Source organism: Seriola aureovittata, chromosome 9 (genome assembly GCF_021018895.1).
Source record: "Seriola aureovittata isolate HTS-2021-v1 ecotype China chromosome 9, ASM2101889v1, whole genome shotgun sequence".
Taxonomy (NCBI): Eukaryota; Metazoa; Chordata; class Actinopteri; order Carangiformes; family Carangidae; genus Seriola; species Seriola aureovittata.
In genome coordinates this window covers 16,648,889-16,665,407 of record NC_079372.1, presented here as the reverse complement: position 1 = coordinate 16,665,407, position 16,519 = coordinate 16,648,889, and the positions used below count along the sequence as shown (strand labels likewise).

Here is a 16,519-nt window from a genome sequence, read left to right as displayed (position 1 = left end):
TGCTGTGGGAGAGCCCGTTAAGCAGAAGCAACAGGTGAGATTGACAGTAAACACGGTTAGAGAGCTGCTCATATCGTTCGGTTATTTTTTTGACACAAAGTACTTGGCAATTAAAATATCTGCAGCAGAGCACCTTAAATATGGTATTTCTTAATAGTTGATTTCAGGAGCCCCCCCATCACTGCCAAGGGGTTCCTGTCTTATGCAGCAAGTGGGAGCATTGTGGCCTGTTTGTACTGTCTTTGATTTCACCTCATTAGTACCCCTTTAATGGGACCCCCGAGTTGATCTGGCTGCCAGTGTCATTCCAGCCTGTCTGCTGCATTTCTGTTTTCTCAAGAATAAAAGTGTAAAAAAAAAAAAGGCCAGATCAGAGCGTTTCTGAAATCAGGAGGTGATGTGACATCATCATTACCAATGTCAATTTCTCTCTATCTCATCTAATCTGCATCTCTACAGAGCATGTAATAGGTTGTATAATGACCCACTACAGGTCCTGGCCCCGTCTACAATGAGCCCTCAGCTCTACACCTGTCAGAGCGGGACTCGAATAAACCTCTCAAAGAAAGACTGTATACATCTATAGTGTATTTGGATGAATTTTATATGAGTATACAACATCTGGGGCTCACGCACACCAACAACCTGCCAGTCATCCAAAAGGAAGCAGCCTTATCTGGCTTTCAGAGCCAGTGTGCAGACGGTGCACGAGGACAAACCCTTCTCATCCTTTCTTCTCTACCGAGGCTCCTTGACAGAATCAGACAAAAGCAGCTTCTCATTTCTGCGAGCAAGTTAATTAAGTTAGCTCTGTGAGTTTTTTGCAAAATTCGACTCCAGAGGACCCTGCAAAAGGCCCAGCAAATATACAGAAGGTGGCTCCACGCATTCAATGCCAAGTAATAGTGCAAAAACAACTGAGGCTAAATCTACATGTGGCAGGCGAACAGTTTGCACCTTTACCAGTTGGTGATCCTTGTTAAGACGTGAGAATAAAGGAGCAGCATTGTTCTTATATTAAGTAGCAAGTTGGCCCTGGTATAAAAGTACCAAGGCATAATAAAAAAATGTGATTTAATATTTCTCACCAAAATAGCAGTGTGAATAGAATAAGTGATTTGAACAAACAACACAAAGGTTATGTGCTTTACATGAAAAAGGCCAGGTTTAGCAAAGTTATCTTGAGTTAACTTCCCTAAATCCAAGAAAGAGTAGCTAAGAGCTAAGAGCAGCTAACCGGTCCTAAACAGGGTTAACTCTACGTTAACCTGTAAACATATATAATAATGCTGTAGCTAATGATATGCAAATGCTTGAGCTTGGAAGAAGGGTTCCTCTGTAAGTAATAAATTAGCTAAGTATGCAACCAATAGTAGCTGATGTTGGAGCATGACTCCTTCAGTGCTTGTCCACTGAAGGAATCAGCAGATTTGGGTTCAAAGGTCAAAAGTCTGAAAGTCACTAAGGTGTGCTACAGCTACACCTGCTTGACAAAGTTACACACATACATTCCACTTTCCTACCTTTCTCCAGAGTGGTGACGCCCATAGATGGCTGACCCAGGCTGGCCCTCGTCTCCCACTTGCCCTCATCAGGGTGGTACATCTCCACGGAGGCCAGCGGGGTCTGCTGCTGATTCATGCCCCCGAGCACCATCACCTGGCCCCCCAGCACCACAGCTGAGGCCCCCGCCCGTGCGGTGGGCAGCGGTGACAACTGGCTCCACGTCTGGCTCTCTACATCCAGGACCTCGACGCTGTCCAGTGGCGTCCCGGTCTCGCTGCAGCCCCCCAGCACGTAGATCAGGCCTTCGTGGTAGACAGGAGTGCAGTAGACGCGGCGCTGCGACATGGGGGGGAACTGCTCCCAGTACAAGGACTTGACAGGACTCACCGCCATCTCCTGTACGGGCATGTCTCTGCGACCGAGAGGAGGGGACGCACCATCACACACCGTGCCGGGGAGGAGGGGAGGGGGGGGGATGGACCGGGAGGAAAGGAAGAGAGAGTGGAGTGAGGGGGCACACAAAGGTGAAACTGAACTGAGCAAGAGCAGATGAAACAAGCGGAAGCACAAGCTTGTTTCTGTCTGTTTGAGTGACCGCCTGAACCCCTGCGTCCACAGAGGCAAAGAGACGAGAGAAAGTGAAAGATAGACAGAGCGAGGGGTGGGGATGTGGGGATGAAGAGGATATGGATGCTAGTGTGTGAAAGGGTGGACAGAATAGGGAAAGAGACAGACAGAGAGAGAAAGAGAGAGAGAGAGAGAGGGAGGGAATGAGGAGAATGTCTAACTCACTCCTCACCCAGATGTCACGACTCCCTCTCTATTCAAATGTTTTATTCATCTGGCTGTTGGTGTTTTTCGAGCAGTGAAACCATCTGCCTTCCAATCCCCTCTATTCCTCCCTCTCTGGCCCCCTTCTCCTCTTCACTGCCTCCTGCCAACAGGTTGTTTTGGCAAAAGTTTTGGCTTGAGTATATTCCTGGGGAGAAAAAAAAAAAACGATGGTGTCCCCGAATCTTAATACTTATTCCCACAAAAACCTCAAAGTCAAGAGTGGAGGATTTGAAAAAGAGAAAAAAAGACAGAGCAGGGAGATGGCACTGGATCAAAGACCAGGAGAGTGTTACTGAGCACTGACCTTCACCAGCGCCATGATAATCCAAGAGGAAGCCTCTATGGCAAAGAATTTTATACCTTCAAACAAAAGGCAATTATTCAGGACTACCAAGTCCACAGTTCTGTTTGCACCCGGTTGACAGAGCCTTCAGTGAAAAAAAAATCCTCTGATAAATGAACCAAAGTCTTAATAGGAAAACTCTACAGGAGCGTAACGAGTGCAAGACTTGCATTTGAAGAAAGGTTTTCCTCCCTTAATTAAACAAGAACTCCAAATCCCGGAGCGTCGTTCTATGACTCGCTGTCAGGCACAGCGTCTTCTGAACTACGCGTCTTCCTGGCAGCTTTGGAGAGGATGAGGCTTCCTCCTCAGCGAGGGCCAGCCTGTAAGAAAAGACAGCACAGGATTAGATGTGGAACTGGGGTATAAATGAACAGTTAGAACGACAATCTTAAATTCAAGGAAAGAAGAAGAAGAAGAAGACCCTGTAATGCTCAACAATTATTTGTCATACTCTTCTCTCGGACTAAGCGGTAAGAAGGCATTTAGACCAAAAACAGCACTGCGTCAAAACAATGCAAGGTGCTGTGTTGGGTGGGGGCGTGTTGCTTCAGGTGCTGCTGAGACAATGAAATACAATTGAGGAGATCCAGTCTGAGAATGTGTTTGCATGGATGCGATTGGCCAGTGCAGTGTCATGACTAATGATGTCATGTTGGGGAAAAAAGTGAGCCCTGTGTGTGTTGGCAGCCGCCAGCGCCCCGCCATGCCGGTCTCATGTAGTGAGGGAGTGAAAGCTTTAAGCATCGCTTTCTACATGTTACAGCTTTGCTTCTGCCGTGTGACGCTGTGTTTACTCTACTATTCATTCACAAACCACGTCGTTTGAACACATGGATCAGATGGCACAGATCACAAATCTGAGGACAGAGACTATGAATCTGAGAGGAAGGGTTATAAACCGTAGTCTGCAGATTTCTAAACCCAGAGTCTTCACATTTACCCCCCCCCGTCGGACCCAGAGGGGCTCCGTACCGCTGGGATATTTCTGCAATGGGTCACTTGTGTGAAGTTGTTTGGATGATGCTCTCGAGAAAAAGCTGCAAGATGGATTAACACAGGTCAAGCAATCAGCCCCCGCCAACAGGCACATTTTGAACGGGCACTGCACTAGCTCTAAAGAATGAGAGGTCAGACTTAATGTCAGTTTAAGACGAGCTTCCTCCAACTGACAAATATTTCATTTTGCATGCATTACTCACTCAGACATAAACTCAAGAAAATAGTTGCACAACAAAACAGTTTAAAAATCCAGAGGCTGGTAGAGGTAGATGATAAGAGTGTTTCTATTTGATGTAAATGAGTCATGAAGAGCACATAATAATAATAATTCAAAAGACCTAGACATCAAAACATGGACCATTGTGTTAAGCAGTGGCCCAACCATAATCTGTAGTTTTGACCCACATTAGTTTTCTGACAACTTTCTGACAGAGTATTAATACATCTGAGGTAGAGGGCTTTATGTTGCCTGAACTATACTGACTTCACACAACAACCCAGTGAACAGCACAACAAGGTCTGTCCATCTGTGAAACAACTTAAAGACAGGACACCAGGACAGGAGTTGAATCTCACATTCAGAACGAGCTGTTTGGTTACAAATGCACAATTAACAATCAACTGAACTTAAAACACAATCTGCCTTACACGTGTTAAAACCTATAAATTAGTATGGCTGACTGATTAATCATTGATCGATTTCCATTTTCATAATTTTCCAGATAGAAAAAAAGAAAGAAAGAATCAATATTTTCTCTGGGTTGGATATATTTATGTATTTTTATGTATTTTCATGATGACATTTGTATGATGTACTTTTTATGTTGCATCTTGTTACCATTGATGTACATAGCACTCTAACGTTAGTGTAAGGCCTCTTCTGTACAAACTTAAGTACCACCCCTTAGTTGTGACAGTGATTGGCCTAAAGCCACATGACCATATGTCCAGCCTGTTGCTGTTACAGGCTATAATGTTCAATTCAGTCAGACCTGGGCCAATGCAAGAACAATTTAAGGGTTGATGATTACTGTTCATGAGTGGATTCTTTCCCCATATATGGTAATTAGCCCCAAATGAGACCAAGATAAGATCAATATTTAATCAATAAAGCTTAAACTTGCAGATGTAAGATCTCCTGATTTCCTGAAGCTTATTGCTTCTGACGTTTCCCCACATGCACGACTGGAGGCTGAGAAATCTGAGTCAGAACAACTAAGATAATCTGTCAGGTCTCTGCATAATATCATCACTTTCAGATCTAGAGTGTATGATATAATCAGCATCACATTCATGCTGTTGACAGCAATGACATGTCTGCTGGCCTGCCTGTGTGTGTGTGTGTGTGTGTGTGTTGTGTGTGTGTGTGTGTGTGTGTGTGTGTGTGTGTGTGGGTGGGGGGGGGACAGACAGCAGGAGGTGAGCACACTGTGACCTGAGGATTGTGAGGAAAATGACATTTAGCAGGTGGGAGGAGAGAAAAGAAAGCAGCACAGTATATCTCTCTGTTCCTCAGCGTCTCCTCTGCTGTCATCATCTTCCAACACACACTCAAACACCCCATACAGTACTGTATATACATAATTAATGATGCCTCCTTCCCGGTCCCAATTAGTAGAGAAGCTGACCTTTTACAAGAGAGGAAAGGAGAAGTGAGGACAGCAGTGTGTGTCTTTACCTACATGTATGTATGAGTGTAAATGAACATCTTTGTGTCCACAGGAGGGAGAAGAAAGGATTGAAGGCTCAGGATCATTATACTAACTGACAGAGGTGGGTTTTGCCTCTGAACAACATGATATCCCGGGGTATTTCTGCATGAGCTATTTTCATAATGATAAAATAAAAGAGAAGTTTGTTTTGTTGTGGCCTTTTGTTATTACCATCTACTTACACTACTTAAATATTACTGTGGTTTGTTGTAGATTTGACCTTTAATATCGAAACCACTCTCTCCTCCTCGGCAGAGCCAGACAGCTGCTGTTGCTTTCACCTCGCTGCTGCTCACTGTAGTCATGACGTTATTAACATGTCATTTATATGAATACTTTATCACACTAAAAAGTGCACAATATTTAAAAGGTGCCTTTTTTTAATACCTACATTTACATCTGCACTGTTTGTGTCTGTTAAACGCTTCTGTAATTGTGCTGATTTGTTTTTCCCACAGCTTTTATTTTACACCTCAGAGTTTATAAAAACACAAAACAAAGTGTTAAGTAAAAAATCCATTCTGTCACAACACTGCCATTCGTGCATTCAAACGTTCAGGTGTGCAAATCAATTATGGTTTGTGCCGCTTCTGTATCTCAACAAATTAAAGAAACAAGGACTTGTCTTTGATGAGTGTTTGTGTGTGTGCGTGCGTGCGTGTGTGTGCACAATGCTGAGAGCTCTGTCGTGAATTAGAGACGAGAGTTTAGAGTCCAGCCCTGCTGTTTTGTTGCAGTATAATAATTTTCTTGTTTTTACAACATGAGGAACTACACGTGGCCATGTGGTAACATTTGGTGTGAAACGTGTAGTTGAAGTCTTGCTGCTAAATCTAACATCTGAATCTCATCATAACGTAAACCGTGCACCCGCATCCTCACACGTACGAGAAAAAAGACAACATCGGTCCTTCCTGTGGATCTCCACACCTTCCAGACCGATGAGCGCAGACGTGGAAAACTCCAAATTATGCAGATGTGTTTGATTTAATTCACAGTTCATTACAGCAAAATCCGACATCTCTCTCTCTCCCTCCGATGCTGTGCATGATGATGCCAGAAATAGGTGGTTTAAAGGTTGGTATTTCATTTAAGAATCTAATTGAGCCTTTTCATTATATAATACCAGCATGCTAAAGTCTAGACTAACTGTTCTCGCACTGCTCAGCTGCTCGAGATTATTATATGTTCTGGTTATCAGCTGTGAATGGTGCCGCGTTTGAGCATGCATGGCATATGTGACTACGAGCAAGGCTCCCCGGGGTGCTCTGTCCCTACTAGCAACACATGCTGACAGCCTAATACAGTGAGTCGACAACACAATTACAGCCAAATGCAGGGAATCATGGGTCGTATTTACAGCAGTGTGTCTCCTCAGGGATCCTGCACTTCAGTTTTGCTTTACTTTTACAGTTTTAATCCATCTTGGTGGACCAGTTTTACAAAATGACCGTCTTGTTGCATAATTGACTCTCCTCTGTATGTCTTCAGAGGCAGTGGTGTACATTTAGCATAATCTGCACCATGACGCTCTTGAGCAGAAAATGTGCAGCAGAGTGAGCTTGGTTAAAAAAAATAAATAAATAAAAGATTAGAAAGTTCATCATTACACTGATTTAATCCAATGGCACTCCTAATCCTTTCCAAAAGTTCCCTTTCGAACCAAAATAGGACTTTTACTGTCATCCTGGGACTTGTCTACTTTCATACACGGCATATCAGAAAGGGATGTTGCAGAAGTTGCCCCAAGGGGCTCCACTAAAATAGGAAATACAATCATCTGCTGGGAGTCCTCCCCTGAGACAGTAACATCAGTTGCATACTGCCAAAATCCTCTGGGCGATACTTTCACTACCGAAGCCATTAGGCTGATGCAGATGGTATAAGAGCAGCTGGAACTGCTCATTTATGAAGATATAAATGTATAATTCACATATTAGTGACTTATACATTTATACATATAGTCACAATTATTCAGGATCAAAATACAGGATAACATCTCTGGGTGACTGACATGTTGGTCAACTTACTGAATCAACTATATTCACCAAAATCCTCCATTTAACACTCACTATGATACATGTGTTTGTTTGTGTTTCCTGAAAGCAGATGTTTACCACCTCGATCTGCATTTTAGCACATTTCCCACACATACAACTACTAACAGGAGCATATGCAGCACATTTTCTATACATTGATATACAGCAATTTAGAAATTTAAGAGGAAATTTGAGAGATTAAATGGCTAAACGGCTGTGGCTAAAGTGATAGAGCACGTCGTCCATTAATCAGAAGGTCAGTGGTTCGATCCCCAGCTCCCCCAGCCTGCATATATCTTTGGTAAAATATTGAACCCGAATTGCCCCCAATGTATTATTATTGTGTGATAGAAAAGCGCTGTATGCATGTATGAGTGAATGGGTGAATGTGGCTTCTAGTGTCAAGCGCTTTGAGTGTTCAACAATATTAGAAAAGCGCTATATAAGTGCAGCCCGTTTAGCTTTTAAATCCACTGTTATGTCACACGATAAGGAGGGAATATTTACTGAACAGTGACGTCCTGCTGTAACCTTCGTTGCTGCGGATGTTCATGCTGTCTACTCTCATACTCCTGATCGGATTTGGGCTTGAACGTGTACGGTTGGATTTGAGACGTTGCCTTTTCTAATCAGTTATGTTCTGTTACTTAGTTTTAGTAACTAGTTTCTTAGTTTCACAGTTTGCTTTCAGAACCTGCACATTGGTCCCCTTTGAATAATCAATAATCAATCAGTAACGCCCTGAAGGAGTTTGCAAACATCTGGTACTTCATCAACACAATAATCACAGGAACTGACAGCCACGGTCACACTATAGCAGAGGTTTAGCTTGTATTGCTGGATACAGTTCAACAGAGCTCAATCGTACATTAATCACAATAGTTGCAGTTCAGCCTCTAACTAGCAAAGATAACTTAATTACAGTGAAGATGTGTGGGCTAGGACAAAAAAATGTCACATAGCTATACCTTGTCTTATCAGGCTCACAGAGGTCTACAGAAAAAAAATGACAAAAATATGGGATAATGTGATTTTCTGTGAATGTTTCCAGACCTCTGTGAGGCTCACAATACCGAGGTCTGGCTGTAACAGATAAGCCATAGCCATACACCTAAATGCAGCTACGTGACACAAGTATTTTGAGAAAGATTCTCAATTTCTCAAGGTGGATGCAGAAAATGTCCACACTATTTAGATACAAGATACAATGCAGATACAAGAGAATGTATTTGGATTATTCATAGGATACAGGGTTTAGTGCAATGCACATATTCTTGCTGCCATGGCTACAACTTGGTTTCTGCCAGGGTATTACAAGGCTGGTGACCGCCAACCGAATCATTACGATGATGTCTGTAGATACATCTATGGACACTGTTCACTAACATCAACTACTGACTACAGTTCTGAAGTAGCCACTAGCAGTTCTACTGTAGTAATATCTTGCAATGTGAACAGACACTTTGGGCCAGTGTTGCCAACTTTGCAATTTCCTTGCTTGATCTGGCAACTTGTAAAAACCCTACAGTGACTTTTTCCTTTTTTTTTCCACAAAAGTGACTCGCAATAAAAAAGCAATACATCTAGTGACATTTGGGGCTGACTTCAATTCCTCTCCCTCAAGGAGAGTCACTAATATTTCTCAGCAAGTGTGCTCTCATATGGCTGTGTCTGGGAAGACTGTGTTCAGGAAGTGGGGGGAGGGGCTGTAAAGGCCACAACACATTCAGTCGACCAATCAGCAACCAGAAAGAAGCGTAAATGACCTACAACTGATGGTCAGTGTTTACTACTTCTCCTTTGTTCTTGTAAAAGTTAAATTAAAGTTAAATGTAACTTTACTATTAAAGTCTTATTTACTTATTTATTTTTTCTAAGAATACTGTCGAGAGTGAGCTCATTAGAGTGGGTTCAGTTTCTTATTCAGAGGACTGCAGATGAAAATTAGCCTTGGCTAACTGGCGTCAAATTTATTATTGTACATGGGCTCTTGAATAAATAAACAAAATATAATAAATTGCAATGTTCAGCTCCTCTCAAGTCATGACGCTTCCACAGTCTGTTCAAGAGCCAGCATAAAAGAGCTAAAGATAGCAGTTTCAAAAATATTAAATCCTGAAGATAAAGCCAGCTATTTTTTTTTTTTTAAATGGGATATATGTGAATTATACAGTAGTTATGTTATGATGTCACTTATATGCAAATTAGTATGTGATGTTTTTAGCGTTTTTAACATAAACAAGTACAAAAATCCACCAGAATAAACATCACAGATCCACCGACCACATAGACAGGATACAGCAGGCTGCTAAGAAAGAGTGGGGTTCACCGCTCAAGTTACCAGGGGCACTGAAAGAGCAAGCTCACTAATCTCAAGTAAAATCATCAACTGCTACAGAAACTGGGCTTTAATAATGATGTGCACTCTCCAAAGATACAGATGTGAACATTTGATTTACTCATGAGCCACAGGTGTGTCAGAGGAGGATTTCAGGTTTAAATTGGATTTTTTAAAAATCAATACAATCACCAGGCACAAGTTTAGCAGCCAAGAGGTAACACCTGTTCAGCACTGTGTTTTTGGCACTTAATTAAAATTACAAAATACTGGCTGCTATTCAAACAAAAACAGACTTCAAAATGTGTCTAGTGCAGTTGCTGTTCAGTGCAGTGTATTAAACTCAAGTCGGTGCGTATAAGCACTGATGGAGACATGCTCAGCCCACTATATGAAAACCCGTGCAATTCAGCTAACAAGAACAAAAATGTTCATCTGTCTGTCCCTTATGCCTGTCACAATGAACATAATCATGACATGATTTTCAGACTCTTAAATCTGTGAGAAAAATACTGACAGCATACATTTCCTTTCATTGCATATTCTCACTGCGGGAACAGCTCAGAGACAGAGAGATTTGTTTTGCTAATGTGCAAATATTAAAGATGAAAATTTCTAACAGAAGGCATGAGTAGATGTGATCACACTCTGTAACAAGTGATTTTCTCTCAACAGAAGCTGTGGCAGCACCAATCAAAATCTCATGCTGTAAAAATGTAAGTAATAATAGATGTATATGTTGAGCTCTTACATTTAAATAATAAATAATGGAGGATGAAGCTGTGGAAGAGGAGACAGCGATGATGAGGAGAGCAGGAGACGACAATAAAGGCCCAGGGGAAAAGAACGACAGAGATTATGCTGGTGGAGAGATAATGGCTGATTATTGCTGCTTAAAATCAAAATGCAAGCTAATAAGGCCCCCAGTGGTTTGATTCACCCTGCTCGAATTTTATTTCCTCACACTATAATAGAAATCAAGGTGAAAATCTTTAATTAGTGCCGAGTGGATGATGGGCATTTCAAAGACATGCATGCTTAATAGGCAGCCGAGCTTTTGAGCTGCTTACGGGCTTTGAGTGACAAATGCAGCACATTCATGTGGGTCCTCCAGCTGACAATCGGTGCACAGTGTCACAGCTCATTACAAAATCTCATTTCAAATTTATCACAGGTTATCAACTGGTGCTTCCACTTGAGGGAGTGGTGACTTGTCAGATGAAATAAATAAGGAAAACAAAGGAACAAGGTTTGTTTATTACAGATGTGCAGATCAGTCTCACAGCAGCACACACGACAGCTGCATCTTCTGCTTGAGATACAGTAGAGGAGTAGAGGAGTACCGGAGCGTGCCACCGGATAATGAAATGTGCCTTCCTCACGTCAGCAAGTCTGTAATTTAGAAACCGTGTCTGTTTCCAGCAGTGGTTCCCAATGTGTGAGCTGCAACAGCCTGGGGCCGAGGACGCCTGAGGATTTATCAGGTCATCGTTTATTAATTGTGCTTTTTTTTAATAACAGCAACATTGAGATTAACATTATTTTATCTTAAATACAGATAAGCTGACGTATCAAATTAGAAGAAAATAAAAATATATATGAAAACGACCGTATTAAGAACTTGTTATGCTGCAGCTAACGACATGACAACTCACGGTTGCTGGTTTTTAAGGAGCTCAGCAGTCAGAAAATGAATGACCGCCTGGGCGAACGACAGAGAGTTTAGAGTGGACCAACAGAGCCAAAGTCACAGGGTTTAACTGACAGGTTACAGCCTGAGACAAGAAGCTGCATTCACCCTATCCACCATGGTATTACATGTTCTCAGCATCATATACTGTATGTGTGATCTGGCTCTCACATCCCTGGTACAATATACAAGAAAACAGGACAAGGAAGCAGCTGCCAGTGGACTGAGACCTGCAGCGCTCTCTTCCCTTTGTTTGTCCTTGTACACGGAAATAAGTCATTTAAATTTTGGAGAAATTGAAAGAACATCTAACATGATGGATTATTTGATGCTATTCTTGTTTATAAAAAAAATTATGCACTGAAAGTGACACCAGTATCAGATATCTAGTCCGATACAGTGCTCGTGTACTTGAAAACCAACATTCCCAGCCTGTTGCAGGACATTTCGGCCCTCAGCTTCACCACTGATATTTCTTGTTAGATATTTATGTTAATTTTTGGATGTCAACAGCCAACTGTCTTCAACTCACCACACTGTTATTAATATAATGACGCCTTTAAAGAGTAAAAAAGTCACACAACCAGTTAGGGTTGTCACGATACCAAATTTCTGTTTCGATACCGATACCAATATGTATTTCGATACTTTTCGATACTTTTTGTAAAAAATATTTCATTATATTATGTATTGCCTTAATGGGTTATTTAAATATTTAAAGAATGTAATTTAATTTTTAAAAATATATTTTTTAATGTACTTATTAACCATGGACATGTTTTAGCTCTCTGTATGCAGGCTACTGTAGGTTTACTACTGGGCTGGGAGTCTCGGAACAAGTCCGCATGGTTGTCCTTTAAATGTTTCGACAGGTTTGAAGTGTTGCCTGCTTTTGCGAGACACACTTTGTAGCACCGCTTGCACTGCGGTGTTTCTGGGTTCAGTGGCTCGCCTTTATCGTTCGGTTTGAACCCGAAATATTTCCACACCGTACTTCGGGCCCCCATTTTGACCACAAGTACGGGCTTTTCTGCAGCTGCCATCTCTATCTACTGTATTTTCTTCAACCCGCTCCGTCTGTCTAAGACGCGACTTGTCGTTTCTCTCTCCTCCTCAGTCTAAACATGCGAGTGCGCGTGGGAGGCGGCTTACATCCGCTCGGGCAACTACGTCACACTCGCTGGCCTCGCTGTGCTTAAAGAGACAGGCTCCAATTTACCAATTCATTTGCATTCAATAAAATGAAATAAAAGTACCGTTTGTTTTTCAATGCTAGTATAGTACCGTTTTCAAAACTCTAGTATCGCGGTACTATACTGTTACCGGTATACCTACAACCAGTTCCTTTCATCCAACATAGTCCACTGTGTGTAGCGTCATTCAACATGTGGGATTCTCTGAGCTAAACTAAATAATGGAAGAAATCTATTCAGCTGCTTGAATGCGTTCACTTGTGTCTTTCCACGTTACCTCTTGCTTTGCCTTTCACCAGAAGCTCTGGGGCCCCGTTCACACCTGGCATTAAAATGCATCTCCACATGCGTCTCGAGTGACCGCTTGTGTTCAGATCTCAGTTCCTCGCTTTATATGCAAATAAAAAGGTATGCTTTGTTGTTTTTAGCCAGTCAGAGAGAGAGAGAGAGAGAGAAAGAGAGAGAGAGAGAGAGAGAGAGAGAGATAGAGAGAGCGGAGCGAGGAGGGGTTGAGCGAAGCATTGCTCTGCACACAGATTTGCAATGAATTCATAATGAAACTGCCTAATTAGTCTGTGGCAGCGGACGTCAGTAGAGTAGGTGGTCCTTCCATGTGGCCCAGGATTTTAATGCGTCCTCAATGTGTCTCGGGTGCAGTCACACTTTATACTGGGAGCTGTCCACCTGTGATCAGATCACCTGAGATGGATCTTAATACCAGGCCTGAGCCTCAGTGAAAAAAGTGCCAGGTATGAGTTAAGGGGATAAAGTTTGTATAGAGGATTTACCAGTTGTTTATATCATCAAAAGAAATCAGTGAAAAGTATTCAGTAGTGGCCCTCACTGGTGGTGATGAACTCTTCCAGCTCTTTCATTCATGGTCTTAAAGGGCTCTACAGTCCCCGTCCCAGCGAGGGCCAATTGATCAAATCTCCCTTCATCTGTCTCCTCTAATCCTCCTTCACCAGCCTTAGTGCTGTTCACTGTGTTCCACTTTTCTCCAACTGCGCATTTTTACAAGAAAGCGAAGTTGGCGAGCAGAGAGCAAATGCCCTGGAAAAGGCAGCAGCTTGCTACACACGCATCTTTAGACACAACAAGAAGCTTAGAGGTTAGGCTAAGAGGTTTTAGCTATTTAAAGGAGAGCTCATGAACTCTGTTGTAAGTACACAGGAAAAGCAGGCTGTCAGCTGACTGCTTTACAACAATATCTAAAAGGAAAAGAAAAAATCTGGGCTGTGATACGTTCTAACTCTGACTTATGAAAGTAGTTAAGAGAACAGAATATTGTCTTCCCCCCATGTTACAGGATGTGGGTGCAATGAATCAAGACAGGTCTCCCAGCTGGTGACTGAATGATCAATTCAGCCTATATCTGATCAAAGAATCTAGCACTGAATGCCTCCATCATGATGCTCCTATTTTATTTCCACAGCCCCAGTATATGTGACAGAGGTGTCACCTTATATGTCAGAAAATTCAACTTTCATTATTACACTCAAAGAACTAAAACTTATTCGCCCTTTCTTTGGAGGGTACATAAGGATGACAAGTCTCTGCCTTCCGGTCTGATTTTTGATCATGCCACACAGCAGGTCGAGGGTCAGGACGACAACATAGGCCTGTCACATTTTATTTAAAAAAAAAAAAACATTTGAAGATGGGGAAAAATGAAATTCAATCTGTAATGATTTGTCTGAATTCGAAATTCACAGTACAACAGCCTGCACCTTGTACCAGAGCAGCAGGTATTCACACTGTCATTCTGATCTGCTGCACGACCTGTTTGCATCAGCAAATCATAATTCACTAGCGTTGTATTCTTCCATGACACAATACAACAAGGGAAAGAAGCGAGCTGCAGAAATATAATCACAATTCCATTTCCCTCCATTTGATGATCATGTCTCACGAACCTTCAAGCATGGCTGTTTACAACAGATATAAACACTTTTACCTCCAGACACAGTCGGACGACGACCACAACTGCCCGAATACAAGACAAGTGGTGTGTCTCAAATTGCGTACTTCCATCCTCACATTTGCCGGTTTCGAGAGCATAAGTGCATTCACATTGACAAGCATGGCAGCATTCAGTGCACTATAAGTACCTGGATGTTGTCAAAGAAGTTGTAGCAGAAGGGGGGGGGGGGGGGGGCCTCCAACGCATTTTTAAACTTGTGAAAATGGCAACCGAGGAAGGAGGACACATCGTTGGCACATAAGGCAGCCTAATTTCCATGTCACAGCGTGTATAGAAGGATAATGAAATTACACAATAGAAAGACAGCAGATGATAAAATGTGTAAATGAAATTAAAAACAGAAACCAGTTAGAATACTAAAATATGATCGAATGAATTAAAAGCCAAGTTAAATAAATAGGTTTTCAGCTGTCATTTAAAAATGTTCAGACCTGCCTCCCTCACTCTCTGCCAATCACCTGGTACATTATCTCACACAAATCACTGCCATAGGTAGCTGCGATGACTGACAGGCTTCACAGCCTCCAAGCATAACACACATTCACTGACAACCTGGAAAACACAACAGGCTTAACACAGTAACGCTATAACATAACATAATGGCTACATTAACATGTCACCCAGTCTGTTAATAACAATTAATAATATACTTATACAGTATATCTTCTTATCTTTTTCTCCAGAAAACATTAATTTAGGATTAGGCTGCATGGGTTATATTCACATTAATTAGAGCCTAATTCATGTTAGTCCCCATTCGTTCAATCTTGACAGCAGACGACAGCGACAAAGAAAAGAAGGACGAGACCGACTGACACTTATCATCTAAGTTTAGAACAGCAGCCTGCATTTAAATGAGAAGAACTGCACATGGCATTGTTTCCATGTGTCCATGCAGCCTCCGAACGTGGAGTAAGAAAACATGAATGCGCCCAAACTTGTCAAATGTCCCTTAGATGTCGTCCACTGAGCAACATTACACATTATAATATCTGAAATATGATATTGCACATGAAGAGTTATTGATAAACAAGACTCACTCAGAAACAAAGTGGGTTGACTCATGCCAGCAGATCTCATCTTTAAACAGGATGTGTGCCAACCTCCTGAGACATCTTGTGCAGCAGAAAGGTCAAACGTGTTTATATTTCACTTCCCACCACGCAGAGCTGGAGAGTGTCTCCATGCAGAAACTGTGAAGTGCGTTGAGACAGGCGCGTAATCACAACAGCTGCTCTGCTTGCTTCGCCCTCCGCTATGAATTCTTAAAAGCATTTTAATTTCCTCTCGGCTATTTCATCACGAAGGCTGTTTTCTAACGCACCAAACAATAAGTTGAAAGCCGAGTCCACCCCAAACCCAAAATAGTTCAAGACAGCTCTTCTCTGCGCCCTCCCTCTTATCCTCCCTTCCTACAGCCCCGCTGCTCGCTGCATCCCACATTCAGTCTGAAAGTTTGATGCTGCTTGTCATTCATAATTTAAATCGGATGTGCATTGTGTCCTGGTTCCACACTTCCACACCCTCCTCCTCCCCCTGGTTCATTACCCTCCTGAGATTTTATCCTGTTTTCTATTTCTCAGTCCTTTTTTTACTGTCACCTTCTCACTCTTGTTCAATGTACCAGCGTGGCCGTAACGTTCAGACCACGTGACCAGGAGGGCTCACTCCCCGCTGGTGACAAATTAACGGAAAAACATGAAAAATAAGTGGAGAAACAGGGTGACAATGCCCCTATCCACAGGTGACAAGGGGTCAGTGAATGGTTTGAGTATGATAATGTCACCAGATCTTAAACCAGTGAACACCAACAGGACCGACATGTCCACCCAAACGTGGAAATATGTCTTCATCCCTCCAGTGGAGTCCAGAGAGTCA

General features: G+C 42.3%; 1 protein-coding gene across 2 annotated transcripts in view; it reads right to left on the bottom strand.

Moving 5' to 3' along the window:
- The window catches only part of LOC130174955 (kelch domain-containing protein 8B-like), a 163,413-nt gene that overhangs the window by 123,138 nt on the left and 23,756 nt on the right, over positions 1 to 16,519 (bottom strand). For both annotated transcript variants that reach the window (XM_056385208.1, XM_056385207.1), the window contains one exon: positions 1,524 to 3,006. In XM_056385208.1, coding sequence (XP_056241183.1) covers positions 1,524 to 1,914 — 391 coding nt within the window. In that variant the 5' untranslated portion in view covers positions 1,915 to 3,006. The remainder of the gene's footprint in view (positions 1 to 1,523; positions 3,007 to 16,519) is intronic.